Raw genomic sequence first — 19,448 nt, 5'->3', positions numbered from 1 at the left:
GATAGATTTTATTCCTGCACGAGGAACAATACCATGAATATTTAGGGATTGCAAAAGTTTGCCAAAATCGATGATATTCAAAGAGAAAGAAGAATTGGGGACAACGTTTTTTTGGACAAAAACGCAGAAAGGTCCACTGTCTCTTTCTGTGTATTTGTTTTTGATATATTCTGACTGTAAGGAAGAAGGATCATTAGATGTTGAAGGGGATAAGGTTTTCGGAGTTGCATTATGAATATCTTTGGCAGAATCAGTTTTAGAAATTTTTCTGATTTTGTTGGGGAGGATTGGAGACGTGGGTAATGAAGAGTTGGAAGAAGATGTAGATGGGATGTCGGGAGGCTCCTTACGACGTGTTTTAATTCTTTCCATACTTATTCAGAAATAATCCAATGAGTGTATTGAAAGAAAAATATATGTATATAAACGAAAAAAATTATATGCAACTAAAAAATATTATTGTTGCAATTTACTATTACAACTAGGAAAATAATAAAGTACGAAATTTAAGAATTAAAATAATAAAATAACGATAGATTTGGCTTATCTGAGAAGTAATCCTTAATCAGCAACCATTTAAACTATAAACAACTTATGAAATATCGAAAAAAACTCAAAATATGACAAAATTATTGGAGCTATGTAATATATGAACTGACAAACACAACTGTCAAAACTCAAGTCATCTATCTATCTATCTATCTATCTATCTATCTGATTCTGACAGTTAATAATATTATCGGAAGTCTTTTGTTTAATTCTGAGCGACGCATGCGGCATCTGGTGGTAGAACTGTTTTATGTAGGTACTTTTTGTAAGTACTTAATAAAATGTATAGGTAGGTACCTAGGTATTTTATTACATATATATTACACATTGTATCTAAAATATCGAAAAGAAGCATTGGTTTGGGTTGCATACCGGTTCTATAATTTTGACACAGTGATGCATATTTAGTGACATCATAACTAAATTATATTTGTTAAATTGTCGGGTTATGGTCCTGTGGTTAGTGTAGCGGACTCTTAAGTCAGAGTTTTTCGGTTCGAACCCACTCTATCACAATTTGATACCTATTTCTTATAATGAGCCGTTTAGGCTCACAGAAATAGTATGAAATTGAAATATTTGTGTAAATGTGTAATAAAAAAACACACACACATATATATGTATATATATATATATATATATATATATATATATATATATATATATATATATATATATATATATACATATATATATATACATATATATATATATATATATATATATATATATATATATCTATATATATATATATATATATATATATATATATATATATATATATATATATATATATATATATATATATATATATATATATTATATTTATATATTTATATATATATAAATATACATATATATACAAAATGCATAGGGGACTGTGTCATAAACGCAGTGTTAGCTTGACCATCTTGACTACTATACCAGGCCTCTGCTTCAGGTACCAGTCCATCGTAGTATTGAATAAATATTACAGTGAATAAATCACTTATATTTATTTTACCCCCCTTGGGAATCGAACCCTGTACCTCCAGAACGGTAGCCGAGCGTCCTGACCATTACACTACGGCGGACAATATAATACTACTTGTTACGACAATATAAAATACTTATTGTTTTAGCAACTATTTGGATTTCGTCAAATATTCCTATTTTTTTAAAAACGAAATAGGAGATAGATATTTCGTAAGTTCACTGTAAAACAAGAGGCATGCAGTCATTTTATTTTACTGACCTTTGTTTCCATCGGGGTTTTAATAGGTTTTTCTTATTAGATTTAAGTTTTTACTGACATTTCTTGGTGGAGCTGCATATTACATAATAAAACGAAAACTTTATAGTTTTTTTTCTACTTTTATTTTATTTGATCTGGCTTTATCAGACATTTCTCGTGTTGCCAGATAAATTTACGTATTTCTCTATATCTTCCAGCTCCTGGGAACGGTATGTGTCGGCATAGTGAGCTACTACATGAGCCGGTACTACAACAACTACTCCAGCCAGATTCCAGAGTTCTTCTTCCTGCTTATGGCTGTCACCTTCCTCATTGGCACCTTCTGTCTCCTCACTTCGTGCCTCATATCGCTAGCTACATCCTCCATCATCTCCAAAACAATCTATGTAAGTATATAGGGCGGAACTGTAAGGAATGTGGGTATGTTGGTGACAAAATGGTGACTACAACATAGCCGCAATCGTAGGCATACTCGCTCTGGCAAGTGCATTCTAGATTGGTCTCTCCTAGAAACCAGACACTCACTCAGAGCTTCATAATAATACTTATTTATAATAAACCAAAGCCAACGTACTAGTGAGATATTACTAATCATCTTCTACCATCTTAGTACATACAGGAAAAAAATTAAAGGATATGGATTATGAATTGTTGCCTGTTGCCATTAAAATGTGATAAAAATCTTTGCATTAGATGTTTTAGACTAGCATAATATAACGGAGTGCTTATCGTAGACACGGTGATCGAATTAAAAACACTATTGAACGGCGACTCATTTATCGTTCTTAATTCGGTGTTTGGCCCCGTTATTCAAAGCTCATCACGCCAATCGGTACACAAATTTTGGTCGCATGTTGCGTATTTCAGGTTCCAAACATATTAAAAACTTGAGCTGGAAAGAAATTTAAACCGAGAAATGTAACGAATACCATATGTATCGGGTTACATTAAAAATAACACACTAATACCCGTTAGTCACACCTCTAACTTATCGTAACATTCGTGTACATGGAATGGAAGTTATCCATGATATTGGCAGAAGGATAAAAGCAAATAAAATACTCGATTTAATAAGATATATTCGTAGAAACGTCATCGTAGTGTGGCTAATATAAATGGAAAATAAGAGCGCCACTTGGCAAAGCAAATCTTGATTATAATATCAGTGAATAGTTAACGAGTTAACTACGTAATGTACATAAATAGCTGTAACTTTACTTTTAAACTTTTATTTCTAAGGAATTTTTCATTTTTAAACTGGTTGTTTATCAGTTTTGTCGGGAAGTTAGTGATACCGAAGAGATAATTAGTATTATTATATTGATATTATTACTACCATTTTTACCGAATTAAAGGTAAAGTTATGTACATTACGTAGTTAAAATGACTTCTGTACGGAATTGACTCCCTGCTCGTAACTTAGAGGTAACTAAAGAAATGTGAAAAAAAATTTGAACAAACTGCCATAAATTAAAAGGAAGAACGGAGAGAATTGTCAAAAGAATAGTTCTTAAGAACCTTTATAGAGAATTGTGAAAAAATATATAAAAGGATTAAAATTATAAAAGCTTATAACTAATTCAATATACCGACCCATCTTCACAGGTTGTTAAGACTATTTAGAACTAAAATATACACATTGCTCACTCCTTTCAAGAACGTCATAAATCAAAAATCGACAATTTTCAGTTGTGCATGTTTTCGGAATGCCCAGAAAATGTACTATACCCAGCAAAAGAGGAATATTTTAAACTTAATATTTATCTGCTACAGGGCAGAAAGTGTTGTTTTTGCATTTTGAAGAAAATGTATTGTTTAATATTTTTTTTTAAATATACTAAATATTTTTCAAATGGAGAAAAAACCTTCAGGTTTTACCTAAAAATATCTGTTGCACAGTAAAAAGTTCAATTAGAGGCTTGATATATATTTTTAAAACATAATATTATATTTTTAAACTTTAAAAACGTTCTCCTGAAAATCAAGTTTTTTGATTTATGACGTTCTTGAAAGGAGTGAGCGACATATCGTGTCAAAAGTAGATTTATTAGCCTGTATAACTTTTATATTTTTGTGATATAACTATTATAACAATGATATTTATATTTCCAGGAACTTGTGTACCACGGAATTGCTTGTATTCTATACTTCTCAGCAGCAATCACTTTATTGGTCGAAGTCAATCATAGAAAATATACCTACAACTATGAACCATACTTGGCAGCATCTGTAAGTACCTGCAATAATAAAATACACATACTTTAAAAAAAATAACCATTTATATTGAAAACTACATACAAATTCAAATACCCAACTGAAGTACTAACATGATAGCATTGCATATTCTCATGACTTAAAAGTATTAAAATTATTAATTTATATGTTAAGTTTATTTTATATTACTGAATATACTTAATTTTCTTTTTTTATTTTGGTGAAAAATACCCTTCCCTTCAAAAGAATTAAAAAATATGAATCAAAAATTAAATTATTAGTAATAAAAAAAAAACTGCAACGTGTTTATTTCATTTTTCGGTGGGCTTGTATTTTTTTTTATCAAAATGAATTTTTTGAAAAATATTTGAGTATTTATTACATGTTTGTATATAATTTATTTGAAAACTCACCCTGTAAAAATATTTTAGAAAACTTTGACACATTTAAAATATAGATAGCGATAAATTCTTAACAGTATTATTGGATTTATGTATCAATTTTAAATCAAACACAGATTTTTTCAGTCTACTAAGTTACAAAGTAACTAAGTTACTAAAATACATTTTATTATCAAAAACACAGAAAAAATTAATATTGTGACAATTGTTTCGCCTAGTTATGGCATTAACAAACGAATGTGTAGATCATAATTAATACATAAATTACAATGGAGTTCAAAAAAAAAAACGCCAAATCAATAAATAAAATAGTATTATTAGACATTGATTGCAATATAATGTATTTTATACCATGTACATATATGTACTCTAATGTACCATTCATTTTATGTTGATTTTAATTATAACTCATTAATTACAAAAAGTAATTTCTAACCTTTATTTTTATTAATGTTTTTATTAACGTTATAATGGTATTTCTAATTTTTGGTTTTTTTTTTCAGATAATTGGCCTCATCGTCTCTGCCTTATATTTATTCAGTACTATCCTTGCTACAAGATCCTACCGAGGAATTTAAATACAAAAGTACCTTCCTATGAAACACATTTTTCATTCTTATTTTCATTTCATACTTACTCTAACTTAATTCTCGAAAACTGTAATAACTTTATAGACTTTTTTACTTTAATAATGTTATTATAAAAAATATTTATCAGGGAATCACTTTATTCAATATTGTTTATTTTCCTTGAAACAGGAAATGTTAAATATGTATCTTATAAAATACTTACCTCATGTCTAAATTGTTTAGCTTATTTTATTGCATACGCCTACACAAAGCATTTGAGATACGTCCATTATAACGGAAGTTATCCATTTCTACAAGATTACGTATTTTAATATAAGACTAGTGTTAAAATATTTAAGAACTAATTATTATAAGCATTTTCAATTAAATTATTACATGTTGTATTTGAGAACAAATGTCTAAATGTCAGCTCTGATTTCAACCACTGATATTGTCTAATGTAAAAAAGGGTTTAGTAAATATAAATATTGTAGTAAGTTCTGGAGATAGAACGGTTTTATTCATCAATTAAGTCAGCATTTATTGAACTCTCTGTACATATTACCCATTTTCCTTTGAGGTTTGAATTTTTCATTAAATACCGCTGTTCTCATCATTTTCCACATTTAATATTATCTTTTAGACATAATTAAATATTATATGAGATTTATTTTATTTGATTATTATTAATGATTACATTAAGGATAATTTGATTGCTACACAATTTTAAAAGGACAACATTAACCGCAATATAATGTACCCATATGAAATTAAATTGACAAATGTTTTATTTTATGTTCAAAGTTGTTTTAATAAGCTCATAAATTGGAAAATAATTAGTTAAAAAAAAAACATTTTGTCAGAAATAAAGTCAATATTTTGTTTTTGTGTACCATAAATAAATAAAGGCTAGTTATATTCATCTATATATTGATAATTATTGTTTAAAATCAACATTTTATTAAAGTTAACCTTGATGTCTCAAAATTAATATGAAATTATTGAAGCGTTAATTTTGTTTAATTAAATAATAAAACTAGAATAAAATTTATCATTTGTCGGCAATTTTAAAATTTATTAGTAATTGGCTTTAGTTTTACCTCAGTTTGTTTTAATGATATGACGAATAGTGGAGTTTATGTATTTTTTTAAATCAAAAATCAAAAAGAGGGTAAACGAAACATTTTTTTTTCTTTCATGAAATTATTTTATTTTTATTTTCAGAAACATTATGTAATTGGCGGTGAAATCTCGTGTATTAAAAAAAAAAACAAATCGCATTTTACTACTTTAATAGCACATACTGTTTTTCGCTTCCTCTATTGTGTTGATTTAATTAAAAACCTTTAGTCTTTTGACTTCTATGTAGACTAATTTTAAAAGAAAACACTTCACATAATTTATTAAAATGCCACTTATTACAATTTTTATTGTGACACATGATTCACAGGATTCAAGAATTTTATTTAACACCGTATAATGTGCCTAATGATAATGCTGAGTATATTGAAACTTGTATCAAATTAAAGTGAATTGATTAGTGGTATTTGCCCAATTTACTTTAAATATTAAAATTCAGAGATATTACTACAAACTGACTGCCGAATAAATTAATAACAAATATGTATTCTAATCCGGATAAAGAAAGGTGTACGACTTAGGAAACGTTTATAAAGAAGTCATCGATATTATTAGGAAAAATTCTTCTGTTTTAAACAAGATTCAGGTGTTTTAAAGTTGTTTGATGCAATTTAAGGACTCAGGTGGGATAGACGTTGAAAAATGAGCCTAAAAATGTTGTAGAACTGATGGAATACTCGTCTTCCATAAACTTCCACATTTAAGTAGCCGCATAAAAATAATTTCATCAAAAATTCAAGTGACGCTTGAAATATATTTTGTATTTGGACTCGCTTGAATTTATTAATCACTTTGTTAAACTAGTTACTGAAACAATATCGATTTAATTATATTATGAACATAAAGATTCTATAATAGATTAGAAAAATTCCTTTCACCTTTTCTAGACATAACATAAAACTGCACCCAACGATTAAAACGTAGAACCCATACGAAACTTCTATTCCTTAGCGATTTAATAATTAGTTACTTAATATTTATATGTTAAGTATTCGAACTTGTATACAATATGTCTTTGTCCTCTACGAAAAGCTATATAAGTTAATAATAACATTTTTTACTATGCAAAGTTTATTTTATTGTTTTTTTCTTCATATATTTAATGTTAAAAACTTTTTATTTTTGGCCGTATAAAGCCATAGACTTGTTTAATTCTTCAATTTCAAGAAATTTTCAAATTTAAATTTTAATATATATTTTTTAAATCTATTAGCATTTTATGAGCTTTTAATTGTTTCATTTTATTTATGTACCTCCATGTGTAACATTTTTTTTAAAATTTATTCAATCCGTATATACCTCAAATGATATCCAAGTTATTTAACATAAACTTATGTCCGTTTAAAATATTTCATATTGTCTTTTTTAAATTAACCATCTCTTTGCTTAGAGGTAAGAGTCTAAACTTAAGCGTTAACTTGTTTGAATGTGTGAGTAAAAATATTAAATATGTAGTTTATTTAGAAAAATTATCCATCGACTTGTGTATTTTTACATTTCTCTGAATCCATAAAATTGTATTGTGTATTTAGAAATAATTTATTCTCAATCTTTTGAATGTCTTTTTCCTACTTACATAGAATGTTTGTCGTATTGGTGTTTGCTGTTTGCTGTATTTGAATGTTATGAATAAATTCATCGAGATTAATATTACTATAAGTAAAGTTGTTTTTTATTTGTTACCAACTTTTACCTTTTAATATTATTGGGCAAATATTTACTCGTAGCTCAATCATCAATAAGTTTCTTAGAGGTTATAATTGATCTATTATTTTGGCGTCCTTCAGTGCTCTTAAAAATACTCTTTAATACCGGTTTTTATAAAAATCTCGGAGCTCCACAAATTCTAAAAAGCTGCTTGCAATTGTTATCCGCAAAATAAAGTCTTTTAAGTATATTTCTAAATTATTTATTTGTAAATACAAATTAAGACTTGAAACCGAAACTCAGAAATCATAATATCATAATATCATCATAAATTTGATCACAAAATTCTAATGAATTTATAGAAAAAAATTATAATAATGGTCATCAAAACCTCTGTATCACTGATTCATTGTATGTAAAATTATTATCCTCATACAATAGTGCATAAGACACTGCATCGAGTCGACGTTGTGTTATCTTGATCGTTGATTATATGAAGGTAGGGTGATCAGCCTCCGCTTCAGGTACCAATACTGCTTAATATTAAATTAATATCGAAGTGAAAAAACACTTATATTTATTTTGATCCCCTAAGAATCGAACCCGGGACCTCCAGCATAACAACTGCACTACGGAGGCGGACTGAGGAAATGAGAGAGACAAAAACGTTCATTTGTTTAGTCTAAAATCCACAGATAAGAACAATTTTTCGAAGTAAGTAAGAAGTAAGTGATAACATTTTAAGTGTGTCCAAATACTCGTTCTCAAATCTGGATTATTTCCAATTATAGTAGTTATTTTTCATATTATTTTTTGACATCTCAACATAGATGATGAAGAATATGGATGTCTGGGCATTTACGGCGCTTCCGACAATAATTCAGGGCATATTTATAGAAGTTCCAAGAATTTTAGTAGTGTGGTTATCAATCAAGGGTAGAAGTGGTGAATGTTACACGTGTGTTAACGTGATCATTTAAACCAGCCTATGACGGTCGTAAGCCCCGTAAATGCCCAGACTTCCATATTCTTCTTCATCTGTGTTGAGATGTCAAAAAAAAGAAAAATAACTCATATAATTGGAAATGATACAGATTTGTGAACGAGTATTTGGACACACTCAAAATGTTATTAATATGTACTTACTTCGTAAATTTCTTCTTATCTGCGGATTTTAGACTAAACAAATTATCGTTTTTGACATATTTTAACATATTTGATTTGAATGCACTAATCACCATATTACATATTATCTTATTGTGCGACCCCAAACTACCCTAGCTAAAAAGTTAGTGATAAGTATTTTTTATAATTATTAAAAGTATGTATTGCATTTTGAGCTTTGGGGAGATCTTGCATAGAGGATAACTGTCAGTCCATGCGGCACGCGCGGCCCCCCTAGAGATCTATTTTTACCATTCACAGTAGTGAGTACACTGTTCTCCAATTTTAGAACATCCACTAATGTTTTCATCCAGACCAAATTGTGAATGATCCCAGAGTCAGTCTACTCCCAGCAGCCAAATATGTGATCTGTTAATTACCGGCTTCCTCCTAAAACACTGGACAAACAGTTAACAAAGCTCAAAATTTTCAATCAACTCTTTGTTGTATGTTAAAGGTCAAGAAACTATGGAAAATATACGAAAATAGAGAGAACTGGAAACATAAGATTATAAACAAGCCGTGACTTGCGCCAAGTGTGCTATTAAAGCATTTTCAGTTGTGATTTTAAAGCTTTGTTTATTTTTCGCAGTAAAACGACATAAAATATAAAAAAATGTGTTTTCTCGATTAATGTGACCATCTGTTTAAACAATACGTGATTTTTAAACCTTATTATTTTCAACGAAGCAAGTTTATTCATGTTCACATAAAGACTACAAAGAAAATTTACTTCAGTACATCATCGGCTTGGAGGTAAAACAATCTCATTCAGATTTTTATGAAAAGTTTACGAACACATGTGTTTATTTCAATAATATATTGAATCAGTAATGAGTTGTACTGGTATATTACAAAGTTGCTCAATTTGATTTAGCTTTTGTTTAATATTTTAATTTTATTTTAACAAGTATTTATCTGTATTTTTTTAATCATACAAATAATTACAAACTAAAAAATACAAAAATGTGCCCTCACTGGGTTTTCCCGTGCCGAGGGCACATTTCAACAAACTATTGCCGTATTTTTTTAGATGAGACAAGTTAATTTTTATGTAAAATACTTTATATAACCTACATTAAAACATAGTGATAGACATTGGTACCATAAACCAAGCTAGGACACAAAATGCCGAACCCTCTTCTAGTGGAACAGAAGGCCTGTTGACTACAGTCAACAGTCCGGCTTCTCCTGAGGAGTTTTACGTGTTTTTCTCCCGTCAATGAGCAAATGCTGAGAAGTTCCCTATTGGAGGACAATAGTTTATCCTTCCTGTTCCCAACACAGATTAAAATAAATCATGTTTTTAGCGTTGCTACCTTGTACATAATAAGCAAGGTAAATAATAAATGCAACTCCCATAAAAAAACTACTCTTCACTCACGTTTTACCTACTTAGTGTGTTTCTAACTTATGTTTTGAATATTGAAAGCATTAACTTTGTGGATCATATTGATATATTATTTTAAGAAATAAAAATACTTTGTTTTTTGATCCACTCACATTTTTATTAAGAACTAACTAGTTTCGGCAACAACCTATTGCCCTCTTCAGGGTTTAAATTAAACCCTTTAAATTAAACCCTGTTTAAATTAAACCCTGAAGAGGGCAACAGGTTGTTGCCGAAACTAGTTGGTTGTTAATAAAAATATGAGTGGATCAAAAAACAAAGTATTTTTATTACTCAAAATAATATGTTTCTAACTTAGTTTCTTTTACTTCAAGCGGGCGCTTACGAGAGCTTTTCGAAAATAATACACCATCAATCAGTTGCTGAAAAATAACTGGTGATTGATGTGAATAGTGATTAGATCAACGAAATAAAGAGGTGACAAGATGGTGACCAGAAGTCAGCCTGTGATGCGGATGTCTTCACCAGCTCCCCAACAGGGTATCCGGTGCTGTTGCTGCCAATGTTGTCCTTGCATGGATCTGACATACCTCAGATCGAGACATGGATTTGTCAGACTTATAGAAGCGGTGAGACTTAAATTACAAAAATAAATATTGGATTGGATTAAATATATAAATATATATACAGATTATTTCCAAATAAGCACATAAATAGAGCCTAAACTATTTTAAAGGAAAAATACGGAAAACTGTAATAGTGAAAAAACTGTAGTTTTTTTCTCTATCTATTTGTTAAATTTTGATATTTGAATAAGAGTTATCGTCAGTGGTATATTTTGAAATATCAATTCGTGTATTGTTTTTATACTCCCTACTCTAGTTAAAAACTCTGTACCACAAATATTTTTTTGAATTTAAATGAAATATTTTTTTTAATTCCTCTTATTTACGGGCATGCTTAAAATCGTAAGGAAGCGGATGTTTTAAACACATCCAGGAAGTTGACAATGAGTGACACGCATATCTAAATTTGTAATTTATTCACAGCTGTTGGGAAGCCTTTGTCAGAGCATGCTGATTGAGTTTGGACTTTCCGAGGCGACTTCCATCGGATCCGCCTTCCATGGATTCCTTACCACAGTGTCCGCGTGCGTCCTCACCACGTCACTCCTCATCTTCTGTTATATCTTCTCTCCCAAGACCCAGCAGCTAGTGAGGCAGTCCACATTTGTAAGCTAGATCTAATCTTATTACCAAAATGCACACACCACGAAATGAAACCACTTTGTTGATATTTATTTATTTAATCAAATGTATTATATCCCTCACTCCTTTCAACAACGTCATATTATATATATATATATAAAAAATCGTCAATTTTCAGTTGTGTGTGTTTTCGGAATGCCCAGAAAATGTACTATATCCCAGCAAAAGCGGCATATTTTTAACTTAATATTTACCCGCTTTAGGGCAGAAAGTGATGTTTTTGGATTTTGAAGAAAAGGTATTGTTCAATTTTTTTTTAATATCCTAAATATTTTTCAAATGGAGAAAAAACCTTCAGGTTTTACCCAAAAAGATATGTTGCACAGTAAAAAGTTCAATAAGTGGCTTGATATTCATTTTTAATACATTTTATTATATTTTTAAACTTTAAAAACGATATCCTGAAAAATCAAGTTTTTTGATATTTGACATTGTTGAAAGGAGTGAGCGATATGTACTCGTATAATTACGGCCGAAGTTTGTCCGCTTCCGTGGTGTAATGGTTAGGTATTTAGCTACCGTGCTGGAGGTTCCAGGTTTGATTTCCAGGGGGAGGTTGAAAATATATACTAGTGATTTTACACTCTAATATTTATTTAATATTACCCTGGACTAGTCCCTGAAGTGCAGGAGTTTATCGCCTTACCTTCATGTAAGTAACGATCAAGATAACAATGCATCAATATGATGCAGTGCCCTATGCACCATTGAGTGTAGATAAGGGTAAGGTTTTTATAACGAGCCGCTTAGGCTCATAGAAATAGTATGAAATTGAAGTATTTTTGTAAATAATAAAACCCAAATATTTCTTTCATTAATTGATTCGGCAGTCACTTTGTGGTAAAATCTATCCATTTTTAACTAATGTTTTACTTAGTAATTACCACTATTTCAATCCACTTTGACACGTGTTTCGATGCATTCCGCATCATTTTCAAACACCGTATGTGTAAGAAATATTTCTTTAAAAAAATTAATGATGTAAGAAAATTGTTTATGAAATCAAAGACAACATGGCTGAATGAAGCGATCTATTTCAGATCTGCCAACTTCCGTTATCCACGTATGAATAACTCATTAAAGCAGTGATTCTTAACCGTGTTGAAGGTACCGAACCCCACCAGTTTCATATGCCCGTTCACCGAACCCTTAATTGGAAAAATGTATTGTTAGATTGATATATTCCTCTTAAATAATATACTAGATCTATTGGATAAATGAAAATATCGTATGTCGTATTATTTTGCATAATATTTGATGTATTCCTTTCATATAATATACTAGATCTATTGGATAAATCAATATGTCGTACAATAAGTCGGGTGTGTATTTTGACCTCCACCCAACCCAGGACACTGACTCACCGAACCCCTGGGGTTCCATCGAACCTAGGTTAAAAACCACTGCATTAAAGGATACATTTAATCAATCATCATTCATTTTTCATAATTTTTGTAAATAGTGATGTTAAAGGTGATAACAAGGGATGATAACAATTTCACGTTTTTGCAGGAGTTCGTGTTCAATGGCGCTGCTTGCCTCTTGTACCTCAGCGCTTCTTCTTGTCTGGCAGCAGCCGTCAACTTTTATCTCTATCCTAGATATGTTTTAATCAAAATGTACTCAGCCTACCCTGCCATGACAGCTGTATATGTAAGCTCCACGATTTTATATTTGGTTTATTAAAAGCATTGTTAACTTTGTGGTATGGTAATATAACACTCTCCTTTTATACTCGTATTTATTGATTTGGCGTTTAATTTGTAGAACTCTATTTTAATTTATGTATTAATTTTAAATCAAACACAGATTTTTTGAGTCTACTAAGTTGTATTTTATTAACAAAAACACATCAAAATTGAAATTGTGATAATTCGTTTGATAATGCCATAACTAGGCGAAACAATAGTCACAATATTTTTTTTTTGTATTTTTGTTAATAAAATACAACTTAGTGGACTCAAAAAATCTGTGTTTGATTTAAAATTTATACATAAATTAACACTCTCCTTATAATTTATAGTTCACTTTGTGTAATACCACTTAAAAAAAACTTAAAAAAACACTACTTCGTGACTACCGGTTTCGGAATAATCATTCCATCATAAGGTCAAATTTAGATAAAAATTAAATTGTTGCGGGCAGACATTTATACAAAATAAAATTTTAAAAGAGAGAAAGATTTTATTTTCTACACGGAGAGATTTGGTGTTTATTTTTTTGTGATTTTTTGTCTTCTTAATACTTACTACATAGACCTGAATAAAAAACGAGTTATTAATCCGTATTTTTTAAAATCAATATACTAACATTGCAAGTGTATGTCAGGACAGAAGAGTGTGGCGTTCCATCCTCTGTGCCTACTCCTGCGGGGAAACGGCATGATGGTAGTTGTGGTCAAAAATAGTCAAAAAATATATTTTCCAATACATAAATATTGCAAACATAAAATCAATTGCATATATTGCAAGTCAAAAGTTTGCGTAATCGGAGAGCATGTATGAATAAAAGGATGTGAAGGAAGCTAGGAGTGTATGTCAGGACAGAAGCCTCTCTCTGCCTACTCCTCCGGGGAAACGGCGTAATAGTAGTTGTGGTGGATAGTAGTGTAGTGGAACATTTTAAAAACAACGATTTTTCCAATACATAAAAATTTTGCAAAAACAATCATGTGATTCTCAAAATATACTAAAAAAATATTTATAAATAGAAACATTGATATTTTGAAATCAGTTGTCGATTTGTTAGTTTTTGGAAGTTTTTTTTTACTTTTTATTTATTTTAATAGTTTTTGTAATTTATAATGTATTTGTATATTAATTTTTGTTTTCAGTACCTTGGTGTTGTTTTGGGAGTGACTCACGGAATTGATGCATACCTGGCATACCGGTATTACAAAGGATATAGATAATTTTAACACGTGAGATGCTGAGTACGCGCCGGGCGCGTACAGCTAACATTTCTCGGGTGCGGAATACGCGCAAGGCGCGTATATCTCAAAAGTGATAACAATGAGTCAGATGGCTTAAAAGTATCATTGCGTAATTAAAATATACACTTACAGTCTTGACACAATATTTCATATCAGTGTGCAATGAATAAAACAAATAATAATTAAATACTTAGGTTTGAATGTATAATTTGCGAGTGTGAACTAAGCTTTAGTCTCCCCGACGACTCATGTTTATACTCGCTTGTCTCAAAGCGAGTATAAACACGTGGTAATAATCTAAATTACTATATTTTAATACAAAATAATAATTGTGTAATTAACATATGACACTTTTAGTATGTACTTATGTATACAAAATAACACTATCGAATATGATGTAAAATAATTTATTTAGCTTCAAGCAAATACATATATGCCAGTAAATACATAGGTACATAAATATGTAATAACTGTACTCCATATTCATATGCATTATTAGTTTTAATTTTCTATAGTAAATATATTACCATATAACATCCATATTTGCACACCTGGCTCTACCTTTTGCATATCCTATTTATTTGCATTCTAAATAACATCAATTTTTTTTTTTTATCATGTATATACAAACACAAATAACTATTTTTCCGTAATTATTTTTATTATATTATATTATCAATATGTAATATTATCGTTGAATTAAATGCTTTTATATTCATTATTACATAAATAAACTTTAATATTTTTTTATCAAAATTGAATTATGTATTTCCGTTTTTTTATTGTTGTTATAATCCTCTTATGTTTCCTACTCAATATGAACATTTAAATGTAAGTATTATTTTAGCAAGACTGATCATAAGCTTTATGTAAATATATATATATTAAAGCACTAAAATCTGTTATTAAAATAAACATTCGAAATCATATTAATCCATACTTTTTCAATATTTGATTATTATATTTATTTACAATACAAATATAATTTCTTATCAATATCCACCGTTTTGTATTTTCTAAACGTAGGTACTACAATCTTTTTTGACGCTTAACACACTCTAACATATTCAGTAGCCTAATACGTTGATGACGTCATAAAATTCAACCAATAGCAAAATACCACATAAGAATTTGTCAGATTTTACCAGAAAAATGACAGAGTTGCGTCAGCTTTCCACAATGTCCTATATTTAATTCAAGTATTATTTAGTGATCAGTGCCGGACGGAAGTATAAAATCAAAATTCGCTTCTTCAATGATGCAATCGCAATAACAACCTGAGCCGTGAAAGAACCGGTGGCATAATATGTTTATTTTGCTCGTATGACCCTGGCGTAAATCATGAATTCACCAATAATCTTCGCTTTGCCTAAAAACTACCATTCAACTAATATGGATCAAGACATCTGCATAGCCGAACCTTCCATCAACATGTCGAGGAAGCGAAGATTGGATCATCTCTCATGGGAGGAGAAGCTTCAAAGAAAGTACGTATTTTATCAATCATTTAGCTTGTCTATTGTGCCAACAAGGCAAATCTCAAACGCATTTTTTAGTTTTTTCATCGTATTCATTTTAATTATTTTCGGTGATCCTGTTTAATTTTATGGTTTCTACCTGGGTGCAGAACGGGTTGTAAGGGGGAGTTGTCAATTTCTTTTCGAGTTTGTGTCGTGATATGTGAGATGTAAAAATGAGGATGTGTTGTGTTATTTTTCAATATAACAAAGAATGCTGATATGGGCCGGTAACTAATCTTGCTTTCGTGTAATTCACGACAGACATTAATTTTCTGATCGTTTTTTGCAACCAATGCTACATATGACACCATATTGACACAATGGGATGACAACATTCCATTGCCCTATGACCCGTAAGATTTAAATTCAATTTTTTAGTTCTATTGATGACCATCAATTGTATTAACTGACTGAGTCGTTTGTGAGTTCTAATGAAATATAGTCTAGTGTTTTATTAGAACTGACTACAACATTGTAAGACTGTTCCTTCTACTTACATTTTGGTAAAAAAACAATTACGTTAATACTTACGCCATCATACATATTTGCAATATTTCATTATTGTTTCAATAATACTGAAAAATATTACGTCATTTATTCAGATCACTACGTCATCTAATCATTTGATTATTGCAATTTGATTATAATCAATATACATATTTATGTTTTTTTTTAATTTCTTATTTTTATTAATTTCTAAGGAAGCTTAAGAACCGCGTCGCCGCGCAGACATCGCGGGACCGCAAGAAGGCCAAGATGGACGAGATGGACGAGCGTCTGCAGCTGCTGGAGAAGGCCAACCTGGACATGGCGCAGGAGATGAGCGCCCTGCGGGAGGCCAACCAGTGCCTGCAGGCAGAGAACCGGGAGCTGCAGGCGCGGCTGGCCGGTGCGCACGCAGTCGGGGCGGCGGCCCCACTAGGACCCGCCGCGTCCCCTCTGCCGCAGGAGGGGCCCGCCCCCCCGGCTGCGCGCGCACCCCCGCCCCCTGCTCTCCTGCACCTGGCCCTGCTCTGCCTCCTCTGCAAGATCTCATCTCACAGATCGACTCTGCGGAGTACCTCAACTGTCTCGAGCAGCTCGCCGACAGCCTTCTCCGAGAAATTGATTCAGAAGCTGATGACTCAGATTCAATTGTGAGTATTCTTCTTTTCGTCCCTAAAGGTGGGGACTGACTTCCACATTTCGTCGTAACATAACATTCTCGGTGAGCATCCGACTTCGGATGGTGCACTCGGAACTATACGAATGCCCGCATCGTAACGTGTTACGTTACGACGAAATGACTCCGGTCATTCCCCACCTTAATTAGTTAGACATATTTGTCATTTGTTTGTCTGCCTCCATAGTGTAGTGGTTAGGGTGTTAAACTACCGGGGTTCGATTCCCATATGGGTCTAATAAATGTTATTTTACATTGTGATGTTTATTTAATATTATCTTGGACTGGTCACCTTGCAATTGTGTTATCTATGATTAAGTTAATACTGTTTTCTTTACATCATAGTGCATTAAATACTGAAGCTCTCAATTTTGTACATGCTCAATTTTAAATTGTTACATATATTCCTAATCTTAAATTTTTCTCGAAATCTGTTAAGGGATACAACTGCCATTATACCATTTTTGTAGTGATTGTTGTCTGAATGAAAAAAACAATATATTTTGAAATTATTAATGAGAGCTAGTAAAAGTTGTTAACAGAGAGCAATTTATGAAACTGGATTCTAATTAAAGGTTTTTAATTGCTTCCATGGTAGAACTTTATAAGGATAATATTACTAGTAGTTTATGTAAAAAGATTCAATTTTTTTTTGTTGAGTCTTTTATTTTCGATTATGTCACCATATTTATTTTGTTTTCCATTGATTTTCCAACTCTGAATTATGTTAACTTAATTCCTTATTTATAATGGATTATATTTAATTTCAGAAATCGGAAGGTAATCCAGAAGAAGAAAGGATCCCTTCACCAGAAATGGTGGGGTCCACACCAGAGCACATGGAATCCAATGAAGCTGAAAGTCTAGAAATTAACATTCTGCAGAGTAATGCTGACACTATACTAGCGCAACATTCTTACGCACATCCTTGTCGGAAATTAGACGAAGAAACTGTTCCTTATAGCCATACACAGCAAGACATGTCCGCACAACTTAATATTAAGATAGAGGATATTACCTCGCCAGATCCCGATACTTACTACGGAACGTATGATGAGGAGAATGATTGTATAACAGTTGTTGTTACCAGTGAAGATGAATCCGTAGCAGAACAAATAGTAGAATCCGAAGAAGAAAATATGGATTTCGATAATAGTTTTGATAATAACTTATACCCTGATGCTAAATGCCTAGAGCTTCTTTCTCCCATGCAGTCGAGTCCAAATTGCAATTCCTCGTCACTAGCAAGTAGTTACAAAGACCCATTGTCACCCGCGCCCACATTCATTTCCGATTTTGGTTATGAATCGGTGGAATCGCCTTTGAGTGAAATTGGTTCCAACGATTTCGATCTTTGGTCAGAAAGTCTCTCGGAATTATTTCCAACTTTGGTGTAAGTCATTATTAATTTAAATTGTCTAATCATATTTTTCTACCTCGATATTAAGTTTGAAACAAATAGTCTATTTAAATAAGTTTATTTATATTGTATATTTATTAAACCTTTTATTTTATTAATGTGTGCGGATGTGTCTTAAGATCTGTGTTTAGATATAAGTTTGTACAGAATGCATTCCTTCGTATAATTTTAAGTATGTCTAAGAATTTTGTGTTTTATAAGAAATATATTTGTCTGCAAAACTACACTGGTTTATTTATTCTTGTCAAAAAACCACATCAATTAACATTATAATCCCATTCAATATCTAATGGTTACAAAGTAAAATGATATTTCTGAACACGTAGCAAGATGATGAGTTATTTTTGGAAAATATGTATAAAAAAAAGTGTCACTACTATCGGTGAGTTTTAAAAAACTCCCTATGTTTTTTTTAATAAAGATAAGTGTATCAATTATACTTGTATGAAACCCATTTTAATGAGTGATTTTATTTACCTCTCCGCGTGTACTGCCCCAACCATGGGGCTATATAATACCGGTCAGATAGTGTGTGGTCTCTCGTTTGGGGGGTAGTAAATATTTCTCGAACATTTCGAGATTATGTCGGGACTACCAACGCTGTCTATTGATGATGCAACAAGGTTAAATGTTTAATCGGCTAGTTATTTGTTTTACCGATTGAACAAATGTTTTAATATGTTTTTAATATATTAATACTTGATGGGTTATGTTATAAAAATGAGAATATTTTGAATGTCTCGCCATTTGATTACCTCATAAGACATAATTTGCACTGACGACACACCCCATGCTAACCCAAGTGTCAATTTTGAGATGCCTATTATGATGCAGAAAAAAACTAGCTAGTATTAATTAAGGTGAACCAGTTAAATCA

At 30.9% G+C, this 19,448-nt stretch overlaps 3 protein-coding genes across 3 annotated transcripts in view; all 3 read left to right on the top strand.

Annotated features, from left to right (window-relative positions):
- The window catches only part of LOC148308263 (uncharacterized), a 31,936-nt gene extending 24,518 nt beyond the window's left edge, over positions 1 to 7,418 (top strand). Inside the window, exons 3-5 of the mRNA XM_088262018.1 lie at positions 1,981 to 2,169; positions 3,896 to 4,012; positions 4,902 to 7,418. Coding sequence (XP_088118144.1) covers positions 1,981 to 2,169; positions 3,896 to 4,012; positions 4,902 to 4,976 — 381 coding nt within the window. The 3' untranslated portion in view covers positions 4,977 to 7,418. The remainder of the gene's footprint in view (positions 1 to 1,980; positions 2,170 to 3,895; positions 4,013 to 4,901) is intronic.
- Positions 7,419 to 9,258: 1,840 nt separating this feature from the next.
- On the top strand, positions 9,259 to 15,077 carry sing (MARVEL domain-containing protein sing). Its single transcript, XM_088261977.1, has 5 exons — positions 9,259 to 9,674; positions 10,644 to 10,898; positions 11,319 to 11,501; positions 13,050 to 13,190; positions 14,371 to 15,077. The coding sequence occupies exons 2-5, from the start codon at positions 10,755 to 10,757 to the stop codon at positions 14,446 to 14,448; spliced, it is 546 nt and encodes a 181-aa protein (XP_088118103.1). The 5' UTR covers positions 9,259 to 9,674; positions 10,644 to 10,754; the 3' UTR covers positions 14,449 to 15,077.
- Positions 15,078 to 15,605: 528 nt separating this feature from the next.
- Xbp1 (X box binding protein 1) lies at positions 15,606 to 18,795 on the top strand. The gene is made up of 3 exons (XM_088261976.1): positions 15,606 to 15,956; positions 16,691 to 17,125; positions 17,922 to 18,795. The coding sequence occupies exons 1-3, from the start codon at positions 15,811 to 15,813 to the stop codon at positions 18,016 to 18,018; spliced, it is 678 nt and encodes a 225-aa protein (XP_088118102.1). The 5' UTR covers positions 15,606 to 15,810; the 3' UTR covers positions 18,019 to 18,795.
- Positions 18,796 to 19,448: the final 653 nt, after the last annotated feature.

This window comes from Brachycentrus maculatus, unplaced genomic scaffold, assembly GCF_059751285.1.
Source record: "Brachycentrus maculatus isolate JH-2025_06_01 unplaced genomic scaffold, ASM5975128v1 h1tg000172l, whole genome shotgun sequence".
NCBI lineage: Eukaryota > Metazoa > Arthropoda > Insecta > Trichoptera > Brachycentridae > Brachycentrus > Brachycentrus maculatus.
Note: the sequence above shows the minus strand (reverse complement) of the source record. Positions and strands in the feature narration are given on the sequence as shown.